Source organism: Asterias rubens, chromosome 22 (genome assembly GCF_902459465.1).
Source record: "Asterias rubens chromosome 22, eAstRub1.3, whole genome shotgun sequence".
In the NCBI taxonomy this organism is placed as follows: Eukaryota; Metazoa; Echinodermata; class Asteroidea; order Forcipulatida; family Asteriidae; genus Asterias; species Asterias rubens.
Genome location: NC_047083.1, coordinates 2,423,896 through 2,442,157, shown reverse-complemented (window position 1 = coordinate 2,442,157; position 18,262 = coordinate 2,423,896). Strand labels below are relative to the sequence as shown.

Here is an 18,262-nt window from a genome sequence, read left to right as displayed (position 1 = left end):
CTTGAACTTGTGAACTCCGGATTAACGTGCTGGCGCTCTACCAACTGAGCTATCTAGCCCTATGATGGCGATCTCCCTATTTTGGCGGTATCTTTGTTCGGGGTGTCAGAAAGAAGCCATACAACCGTTTGTGAAACAACCTGGACAGCAACAGCTGAGAGGTCACTCAAAGGGCTCACATCTGTTTATGTTGCCACATTCTTTTTTTTTTTGCTTAGCAGAGCAGTTTGCTAAGCAGCATTTTCTGGTAACTAGCTTATAATGATAGGGCTGCACGGCACTTGCTGCAGTCTCCTTGCCACTACTTATAGATAATTTATGTTTTATTTTTTCGTTTTTTGATTGCAGGAATTTGCATCTCTAACCAAGGAACTAAACCAGTCGAGGGAACTACTTCTAGAACGGGAGGAGGAAATTGCGGAGTTAAAAGCAGAAAGGAACAACACAAGGGTAAGAAAGGAAGATGGCATACTTAAACTTGCACAGCTTGTCTTGAATTTCAAGAAAATTTCCACTAGACTACTGTGCCCAATTTTATAGAGCTGCTACATGTTAAGCCCCTTTCACACCAGAGCAATTTAGCAAGGGTCCCTTGCTAAATTGTAGCATGGTTGTAAATTTTTACAATGTACCTCATGTGAAAGGACAATTTGTTCTACTGTCCAAGTTCTCTTGTAAAGTCTTGTCAAACATTGCTACATTTTACAACCATGCTAAAATTAAAGGCAGTGGACACTCTTGGTAATTACTCAAAATAATTATTATCATAAAACCTTACTTGGTAACGAGTAATGGGGAGAGGTCGATAGTATAAAACATTGTGAGAAACGGCTCCCTCTGAAGTGACGTAGTTTTCGAGAAAGAAGTAATTTTCAACGAATTTGATTTCGAGACCTCAGATTTAGAATTTGAGGTTTCGGAATGAAGCATCTGAAAGCACACAACTTCGTGCGACAAGGGTGTTTTTTTCTTTCATTAATATCTCGCAACTTCAACGACCAATTGAGCTCAAATTGTCACAGGTTTGTTATTTTATGCATATGTTGAGATACACCAACTGTGAAGACTAGTCTTTGACAATTACCAATAGTGTCCACTGCCTTTAAACAGCTCTATGAAATTGGTCAGTGGTTTCAAAAGGGCCAGATAGTGGGTAGTTAAATTTCTGTTAGGTGAATAGCACTTTAAACACAAAAACTAGCTCATTACAACAAAATATTGTGTACCGGCCAACATACCATTTTACACCTGTAACTATTTTGTTCATTTTTACTGTGCAGAAAACGTTAGAAGCAATATATATTGTCTGTTTAAGCAGCTCTGTGAAACTTGGCCGAGAGCTGATTTCACAAAGAACTAAGAGTCATCTTAAGATGAGTTGTCAGTGTTACCATGGTGATTTCTACTGTGACATCACAGTTTGCTTTAGCAATTAAGATTGATTTGCACTGATTGATCAATCTTAAGTTCTTTGTGAATTCGAGCCAAGTCTTGTCGCTCAGAATGATTTGCCGGAGTGCAATACTGACCATATTTTGTTATGGTGCTGTTAGTATGTAGGTGTGAAATGAATAAATTAAGTTTGCTTTTTAATTAAATTTTCAAAAGTTTTTGTTTGGTGAAAAATGCTAGCCCTCAACACGAAGGTGCTGTTTTGTGATGTAAGGCAATCTCTCATAAAAAACAGAAAACTAAAAAGACCCCCCCCCCCCTGTTTTTAAATCAGGATTGTTTGAGGCTCAGTGTTGTAGCCACGGTGGGCTATGCTGGGCGGCCTGCCCAGAAGTAACAAATTACCCCCAGCACTCTGAGCAAAATATTGTACACTGTGCTGCCCAGCACAGATTTCCCATAGATTTCACTTCAGTAATGATGGCCCCCATATCTAAACATGAATAAGTTTGTTAAACCACTCGCCCTTGGTGGATTGAATTGGATTTAAAGCCCATCGCTAAATCTGGTCTACATGTTGCTACAACACTGTCTTTAGACTGAGATGATTACATTTGAATTCAGTTTGATTTTGATTTTTTTCTTCTTTTTTAAATCTCAGTTGCTTCTTGAACATCTCGAGTGTTTAGTATCGCGGCATGAGCGCTCTCTAAGGATGACCGTGGTCAAACGTCAAGCCTCGTCTCCCGCCGGGGTCTCGTCCGAGGTCGAGGTCCTCAAAGCTCTCAAGTCGCTCTTTGAGCATCACAAGGCGCTGGATGAGAAGGTGCGGGAGCGGCTACGGTTAGCTCTGGAACGGGTGTCGTCACTGGAGGATGATTTAGAGCGGTCCAATCAGGAGGTGAGTGCTTATCTTGTTGACCAATCAGAAAAGCCGTTAGTCTGAATTTTTTTTTTTTTCGCGGGAAACTTTTTTACTAATTAGAGAAGCTTTTATTCTGAAAACAAACTTAATCAGGAAACTTTTTGAACTGCAAATCCTACTTACATGTATGTAGTTTACAACTTGACCATGGTGTGGTTATTATAATCTGGTTCATGGTATACACAAATTGAGTGAAAGCTGCTAAGCAGACATTTGGCTTCAAAACCTCAAGAAATTGGTCCCTGCAGTGCCCAATATGATAGAGCTTGTTAAGCAGAAAATTGCATGCAAAACATTAAGCAGGAAACCGGCTAAAGCAAATAATTGGATGCGTTCGTTTAGCTTCCCTGGGTCGACCCCGTTGTGTGGCGTTTTTTTTGACCAGGTCGAACGTGGGTAATTATCTGCATACGTTCGTCCTGGAAAAAACCCCACCACACACCGGGTCGACCCAGGGAAGCTAAACGAACGCACCCATTATATGGCATTTTGGCTGGTAACCTCATTCTGGTAATCAAATTTTTGTTGTACTGAGCTACATTTTGTGCTTAGACAGCTCTATGAAGGTGTTGGGGCCCTGAGTTTGTTTGTGCTTAAGCAGCTTTATGAAATTGGGCGCCAAGTTTATAAAGAACGAGGTGGCTGAAATAGGGTGCTGAGTTTGTTCCGAACAAGATGGCCACCTTGTGAGAGAAGGTTGTGTATCTAAGCCAGAAATGTAGAAAGACAGACGAGGCGGATTATTTGACCTTGCAGGCGAGAGACAAAATCAATCTCTCGCTCATTGTTGAAACCGAGAATATGACATATCATCCCTCACTGCGTGGGTGGGTGGTGCAGATTTTAATTGACGTTCACTTAAGGCCCAAAAAATAATAGAAAATATACTATCCCAGAGGAAAATTAAAAAGAAACTGAAAAAAGTCCGGCCGACTGTCTTGAAAAATGTGTCAGGCGGCCATTTTGAAAAGAAAAAAAGGTCCATCCTTTCTTTTTTCAAAAAGGCAGGATGCTAAACATAACTTTTCTTGTATTTGGCCTTATACCATAACGGATGATGGGTTGCCAGCAACCATGAATGGTTTGGGCTCAATTGGTCATCAAAGTTGTGAGAAAATGATACAAGAAAAAAACACCCTTGTTGGACGAATTTGTGTGCTTTCAGATAGGAATAAAAGACTTATAATATTTGTTTTGAGTAATTACCAAACGTGTACATGTACATGTACATGTACCTTCACTTTAAGATATGTTTATTAAAAACTAGACGATTGGAATGAATCCACTCTCCTCAAACCAATGATGTACAGTAATGCACCTTCATTTTATGTGATTCGAAGAAAGCTGTTCTCCAGACAACCTTTAAAAGAAAAAAAAATCTGACGACAAAGGGAAACTTTATACTGACGGGGGAACATTTCTTTCTAAATTCAGATGTATTCGAGAATTGATCAAAAACTGCTGAGATCTGTCTCCGTCACAGTCCCCCAAAGCTCTGTGTATCGATTTCATTGATTGGCTATCGGTTCCCAGTTAACCAATCAGAGGCTAGATGAGGCTGACCTTCATCCAATTAAGGGATCCTTTACAGGAGGAAGGTGTAAGGACGGAGATAGTGTTTCAGGCAGTGCCTTTGTGAAGTTGTCTTAAGTCTCCGATATTTTCTGGATGTGTCGATGTATCGTCTTACCTTTTACTTTCAGGCACATGAAGGCCTTCTTTTAGGCACATGAAGGCCTTCTTTTACATCGTTGTCATGTGCCATGTGTTCAGTCCAAAAAAGGAGCTGGACCATTCTGTCTACCCACTCTCTGCCCCTTTTGAAACCACTGACCAATTTCATAGAGCTGTTTAAAGACACTGGACACCATTGGTTATTGTCAAAGATCAGTCTTCTCATTTTGGTGTATCTCAACATATGCATAAAATAACAAACCTGTGAAAATTTGAGCTCAATTGGTCGTCGTCAAAGTTGTGAGATAATGTTTAATAATGAAAGAAAAAAAACCACCCTTTTCATCCATTAAGTTATGTGCTTTTTTTTTAGATGGTTGATTTCGAGACCTCAAATTCTAAATCTGAGGTCTCAAAATCAAATTCGTGGAAAATTACTTCTTTCTCGAAAACTATTTCACTTGAAAGGGAGCTGTTGCTCACAATGTTTTATACTATCAACCTCTCCCCATTACTCGTCACCAAGTAAGGTTTTATGCTAATCATTATTTTGAGTAGTTACCAATAGTGTCCACTGTCTTTAAGCACAAGTAGCTAAGCACATATAAAATTATGCTGACCAAAATATTGTTACTGGCCAGCCAAAATAAAATTCCACATGTAAATTTTGTGGTCGTCATCTGCTGTTTTATGCTTAGCAGAGACTTGTTTAAAGCCATTATGTAGTGTTTAAGTCGGTAACCTGCTTATTGCTAAGCAGCATTTGTCTCTTCTAAGCAAACTTAGCAGGAATTCAGGACAAAACAGATTACATTATGTAGTGTTTTAGTCAGTAACCTGCTTATTGCTAAGCAGCAGTTGTCTCTGCTAAGCAAATTGAGCAGGAAACCAGTACGAAACAGGATACATTACAGTGTTTTCGCCGGTAACCTGCTTAATGCTAAGCAGCATATTTTGTCTCTGCGGAGTAATTTGTGCGGTCGAACAGCGTTGTGAAATGGGAGGCCGGGTTCCCATGGCAAGGATGGAACAATATTTGTGTCTCCGCTCACACTCACACGCCCAGTGTCAGTGACACGCATTTTGTGTCAGCATTAACGAAAAATGTGAGTAAGAAAAACAGGTTAATGGAGGAATTACGGCGAGTAAATTTGATTTAATCTCGCAACGAGGAGATCGAGTGATCACAAATATAGGTCTAGCATGTTGGAGGGGGGGGGGGGGGTTCCAGAGTGGTTTATGATGAATGCTACTGGCCGTGCTGGCATGACAGGCAGGGGGAAAGAGCTCATGTATCACAGCTGCAGGTGGCATTGTGAAGTGTTATTTAAAGGGCTGTGCAATCCTTTGAATCAGTTTGTCTATAACGTTGATCACCGGCCCGCTATCATGGTTCGGCCATTGTGTTTGTCTTCCCTGCATTTGATCAATGTATCCAAAGTGAGGCTTGAAGGGACGAAATGGTCTTGGCCTCATTATAGGGAATTTGTAGGTGTACGCGTACATGTGTACTTGAAGGTGTACTTGTACTTAGAGCAGTTTAATCAGTGTTGACTGGTTTGGTGTTGGAGTTGTTAATACTGTTTGCTGTTGGAATTTGATAAATTTGTGGAGGAGTGAGCAAGATAGTACAGATTGAGGAATTGGTAGGGGCCTGCCTATTGACTTGAAAAATACAAGATCTGACACAAGTTCAAAGATTAGTTTACTGAAATCACTGTTCACTGGCCTGCTGTCCAGTGTAAAATTTTAGCCCGCTGTTACTGGTTGTGCATGGCAAGATGCCAGGCAAAAATGTACTAATAGTCTAGAATACTTATCATTAATTCAGTCAGCTTTTCCAGGTTTTGTCATGTTGGTAGTTTAACTCCTGTAATGGGATTTGAGGTATTGCACGATGAGGTATTAATTTGGTTTGCTGTAACGCCATGAGTATCTAATGTACTTGCCAGGTTGATTTTGTTCTTTAGAGAACTGTCTTGCTTTATATTCTACAACATGGGAGTAGATTTTCAATTCGGGAGACTTCTCAGTTTTGAAAAGAACTGTCCTGGTTTTTAACTACTACTACCTGGGCAGAGAGTAGGAAGTCGGTCGGTGCTACTACTTTAGTTTTTAGTGGATTGATTATTAACTTTACTACCACGGAGTGAGTTCTTAATCAGTCTCAACGTTTCTACTAGCTTGCTCTAGTCATCGTCATAACCTACATGTGTATCTGTGGGTTCTTCAAGTTCTTGGCGAGGGCAACTTCTTATGAACAACTGCCAAGGCGTTTGTAATTGAATCAGCTTTTCCCAAGAATTGCAACAAACACAAAAAAAAGTACTGTATCCTGAGTGCGAGTCAATCGTCTAGAAAACGAATGCTATCCCCACAGTGATAATGATCAATTCTTCAGCCTCCAATACCTCTCCCACCTCTGCTGTCCTCTCGCCCCGAACGAATACAACTACAAGCATTGAAGGAGAAGGAAAAAACGGTATCTGTCACCTTTTTGCATTATTGTACCCCAAAACACATGTTCCAGTGCAGCCCACCGGCGAGGACAGCTTGCCGTGCACGCCCCAACACCTTGGCAGTAGACTAATTGGCTTGGTGTAACCGTGCCGACAAGCCATGACTACTCTTCTCGTGGGGGTGGTTGGAGGGGAGGGGGGGGGGGTTGGAATGAAGGCAATGAGGCAACCAGGCAGAAGACGAATATATGAAAACTTTATGCAGGGAAGCAAAAGGGAATGCATTTTCTTCTTGAAGGAGCAAGGGCACTAAGGCATTTGCTCATTGGTAAAGGGCACCCCTGAGGAAAATGTAAATTTCTACTGGTGCTTTACAAGGGCACCAAGGCAATGGTGTCACCAACCGGTGCTCATTTTCAAAAACCATGTTCTAACTATTAGTGTTTCCCTCGTGCCCTGAAGGCATAGTCCAAATGGAAACGAAACATTCCGTAGATTGTCTTTCCGTACATTCAACTCGATACGAAACGAGGAAATAAAAAACCCATCAACCGTTCCCTACCCTACCCCCCCCCCTTTATCAACGAACATAAATTTAAAGGATTGATCAAGTTTTTCTTTTTGAACCGGTCCTTTCTTGGCGAAGATCCGCTTGCGAGACGAAATCAATAGGTTTGGCTGACACAAGTTGTGAAGATCGATACAAAATAATGACATTTTTATGGGGGATTTTTTTCATTCAATCACAGTTTTGTTGTTGATATTTTCCGGTTTTTTTTTAATAAAATTTTTTTTTTTTTTTTTTTTTTTAAATGTCTCTGAACTGAAATTTCATCTGTACAAAACCCGCGGGGTGCAAAAACCACTCAATGCTGTAATTGTCTCACATTCATCGGGCGAGTTTGTTCAAAGTAAGACGTGACTTATAAATTTTCATCGAAAAAAAAAAAATGTAAAAGAATATTGCAGGTGCTAACACACATCGGTGTATGGGTAAAAACCAAAATTAATATTCTTTATCCCCGATGCAAATTTAACATCTATTATATCGTTGCGGTACCCACTGCCAAAACATAGGATTCGAACTGCCTCTAGCTGCCGGGCAACCTCGGTAGTCGAGTTGGTAAGACACTGCTCTAGAATTGCAAGGGTCGTGGGTTCGAATCCCATCCGAGTAACATGCCTGTGATATTATTTCACAGGACTCGGGAAAGTACTGAGTATACAGTGCTAACACACATCGGTGTATGGGTAAAAACCTCCTATGGACTGTAAAGCTGTAGAAGCCTTTATCCTGAGGCAAGAATCATAAATAATTCATGAGGGATGTGGTGCAATAATCATGAATAATTCATGAGGGATAAGTTTGACACCAGGGCCTCTTACTCTGGGATTAATTTGTGAGATGTTAGTGACAGTCGAGAAAAGTTGTCAGCTTTTGGCCGTGGAAACTCTGAAATTGTGTGAAATATATGTAAATAAGCTGGGAAGAGAAGTGCACGGTTTTCCTTTTACGTCACGAGCTAACACGATCGGTCATTTATGGGAGTCAGAAATTTGACTCCCATAAATGGCTGACCGTGTTTCGTCGACGAGGTAAAAAGAAAACCACGCAATTTCGAAGCATAGTTGTGTGGATCAATGTATTCAACTTTTACAACATCTTTCCAACCATATTGCATTTTATAACAACTGATTACAAACGCTTTTCAAAGACCAACTCGACCGATCCAAGGCAACGTGTTCCTTATACTCACAAAGCCAACTGCGATCAATCTTGTTAGTGCCAAACTCAAACTTTTCAAATCAAAACAGTTCAATGCATATTAAACTTTGTCAGGACATCGGGAAGATTTTGTCTCATTTTATTCTTGCCTTGTACAAAGATTTCTGGTCCAGTAAAAATATTGAGCACAAGTCCTGATGCCTTGTTTATTTTTTCTCCCGAATTCAAGCCCTGGTTTTATGGAAGGAAATAGTCGGACTCCTTGTTGTCTTATTAGCCTTGGTTGCTAATAGTACACGGGGATCATGACATTGATCAGTGGCCTGGTGGTGTACTACACAGCTTGTATACAGCTGTCAATAAACTCAGACAGGATTATAGAAAATTTGAAAACCAAGCAACGGGAGATCACAGGTTAGAAATCTGCGGTCTTGTTTATTTTTCTCCCGAATTTAAACCTTTGTAGATGGAAGGAAATAGTCGAACTCCTTGTTGTCACTTATTAGCCGCGGCTGCTAATAGCACGCGCGGATCATGACAACGATTTTGGCCCAGCTTTGTGTACAGCTGTCATAAAACTCAGACGGGATTTATAGAAAATTGAAAGCCGAGCAACGAAAGATCGCCGTTTGGAAATGTCAGACTTTGAAACCATGGTATCCTATTCCGATTCAGTGTGTTTCAACACAGGAACCCCTTTCCTGTCATTTTCACCAGCACTTACAAATCACCTGCCAGCAAAAAAAAAAATTGACTGAAATTTTATTTTGCCAAAAAAAATTTTAAAAAAATTACAGCCTGATGTTTTCGAACCCCTTTCTTGAAGGCTGACATTTTATTTTATTTACATGTAATACCGGCTTATGAAGTATGATGTGTCGAGCCATTGATACCCAGGGGAACTTGTGGGCGGAGTTTGATGAGGGGTTCGGGAGGGGGTGAGATGGAGGCGTCTAGCGCTGGGATCCTGAGGGAGGAGTGATCGGTGATGAGTGTGTTTGGAGAAGTGAGACTTGCCCATGGGGTAACATTAATGTAACGATCTTTGACAGCGTGTTTTCTTAATGTTTGTTGAGGGTGGCAGTCTGGTGATGATGGCGGGCATATTGATGAACGGGTAGCAATTCGGCGATCATGGTTTGCAGATTGATGGCTGGGGAATGTTGCACAAGGTTGACGGAAAAAGAATGGTGTTCAGAGAAGTGATTATTGTCCAGGGTGTAATATTAATGTAACAATCTTTGACAGTGTGTTTTCTTAATTTCTTTTGAGGCTAGCAATTCGATGATCATGACGGGCAGTTGAATCGATGGATGGGGAATCATTCACAAGGTTGATGAAAAAAATGTTGTTCAGAGATGTGATTATTGGCTGTGGTGTAACATTAATGTAACGATCTTTGGCAGCATGTTTTTTTTAGTTTTGGTGAGGGTTGCAGTTGAGTGATTATGACGTCCAGATAAATTGATGGACAGGGAATCATGGACAAGGTTGACAGAAAAAAATTTTGTTTAGAGAAATGAGACTTGTCCGTTGGGTAACATTAATGTTACAATCTTTGACAGCTTGTTTTCTTAATTTTTGTGGGGGTAGCAGTTTTAAGCAGTCTGGTGATCATGGAGCGCAGAATGATGGATGGAGAATCATGCACAAGGAATATTATTTGTTTTTTGAAGTTTTTTCCATTCCAATCTTCTAGTTGTCAAGAAAAACATCATAAAGGGAAGGTACATCATTGGTGTTTGGAAGAGTACATTCATTCCAATCCTCTAGTTTCAAGAAAAATACCATAAAGTGATGGTACATCATTTGTGTTTGGAAGAGTAGATGTATTCCAAGAAACTTATGGAAATTCGTAGAAACTAAAAACAAAATAGTATCCACAGATATATAAATGTTTATAGTTTCGAATCATGAAAACATTTTGTATAAGTGGTTCAATTTTCTGACAGTTTTTGGTAGCGTTGAGTACCCATATATACATAGCTCTAATGTATGAACACAAAGTCACGTACATGTACTTTAATGTTCAAACAGACTCGACACTTGCACTTCTATAGCAAGTTTTTATTTTATCGTGGAAGAGTGGGTGAGGTGTGAATTGTGGAATTACATGCATATAAGCTAAGCTAAAAATTACTTTGCAAGGTTTTTAAATTTATTTTTTTAAATACAATCTAAAAAAAATATTCATTGCTTTTTGGATTACTGCCAAAATGAATTCATGCTGTGCCAATGCATTTATTGATTCGTTACGATGAGAAAATCCTTGCTTTTAGAATGTTTATTGGACAATTCATTCAATGGCAATAGGTCTTGTAAAAGCAGAAAAAGAAGTAGATGATTTTGTTTTCTTCTGACGCCAACTCGAAATGAACCCTCTCATACTAGCCTCTTAGAAAGCATCTCCCCATCGGAGACGAAACCCACGGGTAAACATGGGAATGTATCGCATCTGTGAAACAAGTGTAGTCGAGAAGCCCTCAGAGAATGGTTCCGTGATAATGGGTCGAGAAAGCTTCAGGAGAGTCAAAGACGGGCCAAGGAAATGTCTTATGTCTGCCTCCTCGACCTCAAGAAGCGATGAGGAGGATTCTTGTGGGAGAAACCCGAGAGATGTACAAATAGGTCGTCTCGCGGTGATGGCCTCCGTTTTTTTTTTCTTTCTCTCCGACGTTTTTGTCACTCAGGCAGGAGTAACACTGGGGAGGGTTGATCAATAGCAAGAAACATCTTAGAGAAACGCCCCGCCGGGCGGGCGAGAACTAGAACAAATGTTTTCAAGTCGAGGGGATTTTGCAGGAGTGCAGTTTGTTCAAGGGGGGGGGGGGAGAGCTCGGATGATTATTTTGAGTCATCGTGCTTGTCGGTCCGCAAAGAAAAGGCGGTAAATACAGGTGTATGGCTAGAATAAATATTTTTTGAGAGCAGAAGCAATTTTTGTTTGCTTCTTTTGAGAAGAATTCATGGTCAAGAGATCATATAAATGGCTGCACCCTAAATTCTTTATAACCTCAATTTTTGCTCTTGGATTGATTTCTGAAACAGTTGCAGAAAATTAAAAGCAAAATTTTAATTGGAAACCCCCAACTAAGAAGTTGTTCCAAAATTTTGGTCTTGAAATCCTCTCGATTTTGAAAACTCCTTGGGAGAACCTGGATGGTAAAATTTAAACTCATTCCTTTTTTCAAGATTGTCTTAACTCCTTTATTTTTACTTTGTGTTCTCAATGTTTAAGCAACTCACGGCATAGTTCTGGTGCTTAATCAATTTGGGGCATATTAATTTCCCATTTTTATCTTTTTAAAGAATGGACCATAACATAATGCTGATTTACTGGAAGGACAAAAATTTAAAAAAATTACCAATTGTGTTTTATTTTTTTAGAATATGGTCTTGAGGGAACAGAGCTCCATAAGAAACCAGAATGGTGACATGAAATCCATCTCATCTGTTAACCACGAAGACGTCGTCAGCACCAATAGACGGAACTCAAAGGTGAGGTTATTGCGTTTTTACTAGTTTAGTTTGAGGGGGCTACATGAACAGTGATGTTCAGCGCCCAGTTTCAAAGAGTTGCTTAAAGGCACTGGGCACTATTGGTAATTACTCAAAATAATAGACCAATCCATTAAGCCCTGCCCCATTATGTATAGACCATTCACAACCCATTGCGCAACCAAAAGTCCGACAAATTAAGGTCCGACATGCGTGCGCGTATGCTTGGCGTGCGCGGCAGAGTTGTGCAGAATGGCATTGGAGAGGCTCATGTGTTCTTGCTCACATGTGCGCCGTGTGCGGAGCCTAATGGATCGGTCTATTGTAAGCATAAAAAGTTACTTGGTAACAAGCAATGGGGAGCTGTTGATAAAATAAAACATTGTGAGAAACGTCTCCCTCTTCAGGTTGTTTCTCACTCAAATAGTAAAAGACTTCAATCCGGAGCCTTTTATTATGCATCTGAAAGCACACAAAGTTTGTGCTACAAGGGTGTTTTATTCTCTTTCAACTTTGATGACCACTGGAGTCCACATTTTCACAGGTTTGTTATTTTACGTATGTTGGGATACACCAAGTGAGAATACTGGTCTTTGACAATTATTACCAAACGTGTCCAGCGCCTTTAAGTGAATGAACATCAGGATACTTCATACCCACTAACTCTTTAACATTACATGTACTTTTTTCTTTTCAATCGCGACGCCGTGCTCCATTTCTCGTCTTCACACCTTCTTCGTTCCTTCCTCCCACATCAAGAATGTATGCACATAATGACATTTGCGCCAAAATGTAGCGTGACATTTTATCAATTGTTTAGCGACGACTGCGTAACTAGTATCTTTTCTAGCATCAATAATGCCTGACTCAGCACACGGGCTTTGGCTTCTCGCTAACCGGATCATGGGTTATGTATGAACCACGGACGACTGAACTGTGTGTGAAGTGGGGGAGTAGGGAGGTGACGTCTTGCGGGTATTGCATCCATGTTTAAAATGGTCCCTCGTTCAAGAATGATTCCTTTAGACACACTGTTAGAATGGCTTGGGGAAAGATACTGCTGGCATAATGCCAACTCTTTACTCTGTTACGTGTGGTGAAATCGCAGCATTTGTGAAGCATTATTGAAGCATTATTGTCTGATCATTTTGCAGTTTTGTCCTTGTTTGTATGAGGCAAAAAAAAAATAAATAAATAAAATGTTCAAGTCTTGAACTTTGCTGAATTCCACTTAAAATGTTTTCGATGAATAAGGAAATCGAGTCATATAAGTGCCTTTGAGCAATTATTTGGATATATGGCGCTTTATAAATGCTGTTATTATTATATGATTATAAATAGGTTTCAATTGTGTAAAAAAAAACAATCATTTTGTATGCCCTTGTCCAGAGTTTTTCTGCGAGATTTGTGAAAAGCCCCGTTACGTAATCACTCTCAAAACGTCATAAGTAGATAAAGCCGCTTTGTTGCAGCGTGGGTGTATAACAAAGCAAACTCCCACAAATGACGTCAGTGGCATTGTCCTTTGACGCCCGCTCTCAACAGCAGAAGTGTTTTTAGTTTTTCAAAAAACCTTTAGGTAGGGGCCTGATTTTTTAATCGATAATTGCGAAAAGTTCAGAAGTGTACACATATCAAAATTACATTAAAATGGTGAACAAGTGCGTTATAAACAAGTAAAAATAGCATTTCTGTTGAAAACATTCCGCTCAGGTAGCTGTTTAAAGATGATTTTTTTTATTTTTATAAATATAAATTTGTCTTTAAAAGTTAGAATGTAGATTAGCTGTTTCTTTATTGATGAACTGAAAATTTACCTACATGAACATGTATCATCACATGTAGATTAGCTCGATCAATTTTTTATATTGATCAATCTGTTGATTGATGAATTTGAAATTTAACAAATAATCTGATTGATTCCATTGATTGAATCCATTAATTGATTCCATTCTGTTTGTCTTCACAGCGATTGTCCAACGGATCGATCGATCCAGACGATGACGTCTCGAGGGTCATCGAGCTCCAGGACACCCTGGAGAAGCAGAACAACGAGCTCAGCCTCTCCAAGGAGCGAGTGACGGAGATGACGCTCAGAGTAGCTGACTTGGAGGAAGCCTTGGCCAAGACGCAGAAGGAGGTCCTCAGAGCTCAGGAATCGGCCACTAAGTTTCAACGAGATGTCAGGGAGGTGGGTGTTAACAATCCTCCCCCCCCCCCTCCAACCCTCCGTCGTTTTAAAACTTGTGGTTTTGTACAAGTACCGTTTTTAGCACTGTACGAGTAATATGCCTGGGTTTGTTTTTCACAGAGCTGGGGAAAGTACTGAGTACATGGAGAATACAGTACTCATTCCTGTTATTACTCTTTAAAGAAAAATGCATAAAAATGTGTGTGGATGTTGGTTTCCCAGGCAATGGCCCAGAAGGAGGACATGGAAGAGAGAATCGCCACGCTGGAGAAGCGCTACTTAAACTCCCAACGGGAGACTACCTCATTACACGATCTCAACGATAAACTGGAGACGGAACTCGCCAATAAGGAAACGGTGTTAAGACAAGTAAGTTCCTGGCTAGTGGTTTCTAAAGATTTTCCTTTGGTCTCCCTCCACCTTTGAACTTTTCTTGGAAGAGGCGAAATTGCTATCACAAGGGATGCGGGTTTTTTAACCCAAAAAATTTGACTCCCATAAATGGCCGACCGTGTTAGTCGACGAGGTAGAATGAAAACCAGGAAATTTCGAGTGATACTTGTGTGGATCATTATATTCTACTTTTAAAATATCTTTCTAATCATATGCATTTTATAACAAACGGTTACAAACGCTTTTCAAAGACCAACTTGACCGATCCAAGGCAACGTGTTCCTTTAATAATAATGCACATTTTTCTGCACTATATCCAAAAATAAAAAATATTAATAAAGCGCAAAGTATTTTGCACAAAAATTGGGTGACTCCAAACATGCACTTAAGAGTTTCCATGCCCAGTGTTATTTAATCGAGGCCCTGCCGATGAAGTACACATAGTCCAGGCGATGATTTAATTAAAATCATTGGATTTGCCTCAAAGTAACTCAAGAGGCTGTTATGTTTCGTGTTTTTTAGTCTAACTTAATCTTGCGACGACCGCGTTAGGCGATAAATCAAGTGCTGCCCAGACATCCAATAATATCATTCACCTGATATTTCTATGGTGGTACATCTATTTATTTGTTTTCTTTGTCGTGTTTTCTCTCTCCGCTTTTAACAGACCGAGGATAAAATGCGCCATTACCAAGAGAGATTGGAGATGTCCGAACAAAAGTTGTCGCAAACGCTGCGGAAAGCCGAGGCACTACCCAACGTTGAGGCGGAACTTGCAGAGAGGATGGCTGCACTGTCGCAGGTATTCTAACTTTCATTTAGTGCTGAGAGGTCGATTGGTTAATCGTCTCGGGAGGAGCGAGTGAAGAAATGATTTGAATAATGGCATCACATATTTTAACTGCCAACTCTTCCTGACTCTGCAGAAGGTCCCCTCAAAATAAAACAATGTTTCCTTGTTCTTATGGACAAATGTTCTTTAAGAACTTGTTCTTTGAGATTTTTCTTACACAAACTTGTTTTTTGAGATATTGTTTTATAATAATAAATAATAATAACAACATCAGTTATAAAGTTCCTTTTCCTAAGATTGCAAAGAGCTCATGACAGTGAACAAAAAGAGAAAAAGAACAACAAAAATGGAAATGAAAATCAGGAAACCAAGAGGGAAACCACTACCAGGCCAAGAAAGTCCAGCAAAAGCCGGTCTCTCTATAAAACTATTCATTGAGAACGTGCTCCTTGACATTTTTGAGATTGTTCTTTGAAAACTTGTTGTTTCAGATCATTCCTTCAGTTCTTGTTCTGTGAGATTTTTCTTTGAGATTGTTCTTTTAAAACTTGTTGTTTGAGATTGTCTTCTGACAACTTTTTCATTGAGATTTTTTTATGAGAAATTTGAGATTTTTTGACCGGTTCAAAGAACAGTGGAATTGGGGTTTCTGTCAGAGCAGCGACAGATAGGCCGTATCTGAATTGCTGTCTACAGCTATGTCTATGGCTGTTGCTAAGGGTGTTACTAAGGACGTCCTATACCTAAATGCAAGATGACGCTGAAATCTAGCCGTAGCCGTAGCTGTAGCCGCCAATTTGGACACGACGTAACACTCTATAGTTTTTGATGTGCGCCATTTTCTTCATCTAATACTTTGAGATTTCGTTACGGGTTAAAACGACAGGAGAAATGGGGGTGATGTCAGCGATAGTACGGCCATATCCAAAATGGCGGCTACACAGCTATGACTGTGGCCACTAATTCCAGACACTGCCAACCACTTGATAGTTTTTGATGTGCGCCATGTTTTTCTTTTAATACTCGAGCAGGCGGAGGAGAGACAGGGAAGTGCAGAAGAAAAATTACGGCAGCTGAGGAGCGAGCTGGAGGAATGTAAACAAGAATTAGAAAGAGTAAGTAGAGATGATTCACAGAGGTCACTGGCCCCACCCCCTCCCCCACCCATCTCCTGGCACACCCTTAAGCTTGTATTGTCCTAAATTGAGGAATGTAAACAATAATTAGAAAGAGTAAGTAGAGATGATTCACAGAGGTCACTGCCCCCCCCCCCCCCTCCCCCACCCATCTCCCGGCCCACCCTTTAGCTTGTATCGTCATACATTGAGGAATGTAAACAATAATTAGAAAGAGTAAGTAGAGTTGATTAAATCATCAGAAATAACGAATTCAATTTCATGAAAAATCCAAAGAGGCCAACCCTGTTGACAACTTAGTTATAGATAATTTTCAAGAAACCCTAAACATTTTTCCAATCTTCAGTCTTCTTTCTTAAAACAGGAATCAATGTCTAAAGTTTATCACCCCCCCACCAAACCTTTTTTTCGTCTTCTACGCCAAAGAACAAGGCGTATGAACGAGGAACACAACAAATGTCTATCTGTCCAGTACTTCTGACCACTTAGTTATCGATAATTATCAAGAAATCCTAACCCAACCTTATGTCTGCTTTCTTGAAACAAGAATCAATGTCTTAAGTCCTCCTCTTTCTAGGCCAGTGAACGAGAATGTATTAACAAGGAGTACAACAAACTTCTGTCCAGTACTGTTGACAACTTAATTATCGATAACCTTATGTTATCTTTCTTGAACCAAGAATCAATCTCTTACATCCCCATTTCCATCTCACTTCTAGGCCAGAGAACGAGGACGTACATCTATGATTGACGAGCACAACTAATGTCTTACCAGTACTGTTGATAACTTAATTATCGATAGTTGTCAAGAATCAATGTCTTATGTCCCCCTTTTTCTCTCTTCTAGGCCAGAGAACGAGAACGTATGAACGAGGAGCACAACAAACGTCTTTCCAGTACTGTTGACAAGTTACTATCGGAGTCTAACGAGCGTCTTCAGCTGCACCTGAAGGAGAGGATGTCAGCGCTGGATGACAAGGTCAGACTCCCTCTTTAGTCTGGAGGTCCCGTCCCTTTATTAATTGGTTAACTCGAGGGGGCTTGTCAGATTGTGCCCCGGGGGCTTGCTAGATGACATGTTGACGATCATTGACAGAAATATTACGTCGGTACGTGCACAGACGTACGTGAACAGCTTGGGGGTTGGGAAACAAACAAACAAACAAACACACAAAAAATAAAATAAAAAATGAAAAACTTTCCCAAAACACGCACACACAACCTTACTGTTCCAGTTATTGAGGTACTGCTATTGTTCCTCTAATATTCCCTTTTCTATATTTTCAACCAGTTTCTTAAAAAATATTTGTTTGTTGAAAGACAATTTTACAGGAAAAAAAAGATTGGTCATGATGCAAATGACGGTCAGTCGGATGTGGACAAAAATAAATAAATTGTTTCGGCCCAATCTTCTTAAAGTTTGTGAGGGAAAGCTTCCGCCCCCCCCCCCCCAAAAAAAACCCCTTAAAAACAACTGATGAGATTTTATCTTTCTTTTTAGATTAATGTACAAATGTATTGAGCGCTCTTCTAGTGGACTTAGCCATTGTTTGTGAAGTGTTTCACATTAAAAAGCACTTCAAGAAAATGCAAAATTAGTCTGGAATTATTGATTCTTGTTAAATTCCAGAGAATCTTTGCGGATGTTCTGTTTGTTGCGTCCTGGACTGCACTTTATTTGGAGTACTTTTCTTGCCTAGAAAGCAATTTTTCAAACAGTTTTGTCTCAGTTCACTCGGACGTAATTTTTTACATTAAAACTCTGAAGTAATGCAGATATTAAGATTGACTGAAATATTACATGTGGGGCGACATTTGGTTTTAGAACTTCATTCCAATTTAGAAATGATCACGACCATCATTGGTTTTTGGAAGAGTACATTTATTCCAATCCTGTAGTTTACAAGAAACATATCATAAAGAGATGGTACATCATTGGTTATTGGAAGAGTACATTCATTCCAATCCTCTAGTTTTCAAGAAACATATCATAAAGGGATGGTTTATCATTGGTTATTGGAAGAGTACATTCATTCCAATCCTCTAGTTTTCAAGAAACATCATAAAGGGATGGT

General features: G+C 39.9%; 1 protein-coding gene across 9 annotated transcripts in view; it reads left to right on the top strand.

Annotated features, from left to right (window-relative positions):
• The window catches only part of LOC117304987 (liprin-alpha-1-like), a 68,162-nt gene that overhangs the window by 17,127 nt on the left and 32,773 nt on the right, over window positions 1-18,262 (top strand). For 6 of the 9 annotated variants that reach the window (XM_033789654.1, XM_033789657.1, XM_033789658.1 and 3 more), the window contains exons 2-9: window positions 349-450; window positions 2,054-2,293; window positions 11,564-11,674; window positions 13,644-13,865; window positions 14,088-14,234; window positions 14,926-15,060; window positions 16,080-16,166; window positions 17,035-17,166. In XM_033789654.1, coding sequence (XP_033645545.1) covers window positions 349-450; window positions 2,054-2,293; window positions 11,564-11,674; window positions 13,644-13,865; window positions 14,088-14,234; window positions 14,926-15,060; window positions 16,080-16,166; window positions 17,035-17,166 — 1,176 coding nt within the window. The remainder of the gene's footprint in view (window positions 1-348; window positions 451-2,053; window positions 2,294-11,563; window positions 11,675-13,643; window positions 13,866-14,087; window positions 14,235-14,925; window positions 15,061-16,079; window positions 16,167-17,034; window positions 17,167-18,262) is intronic. The other 3 variants (XM_033789659.1, XM_033789652.1, XM_033789653.1) reach the window with 2 other exon arrangements.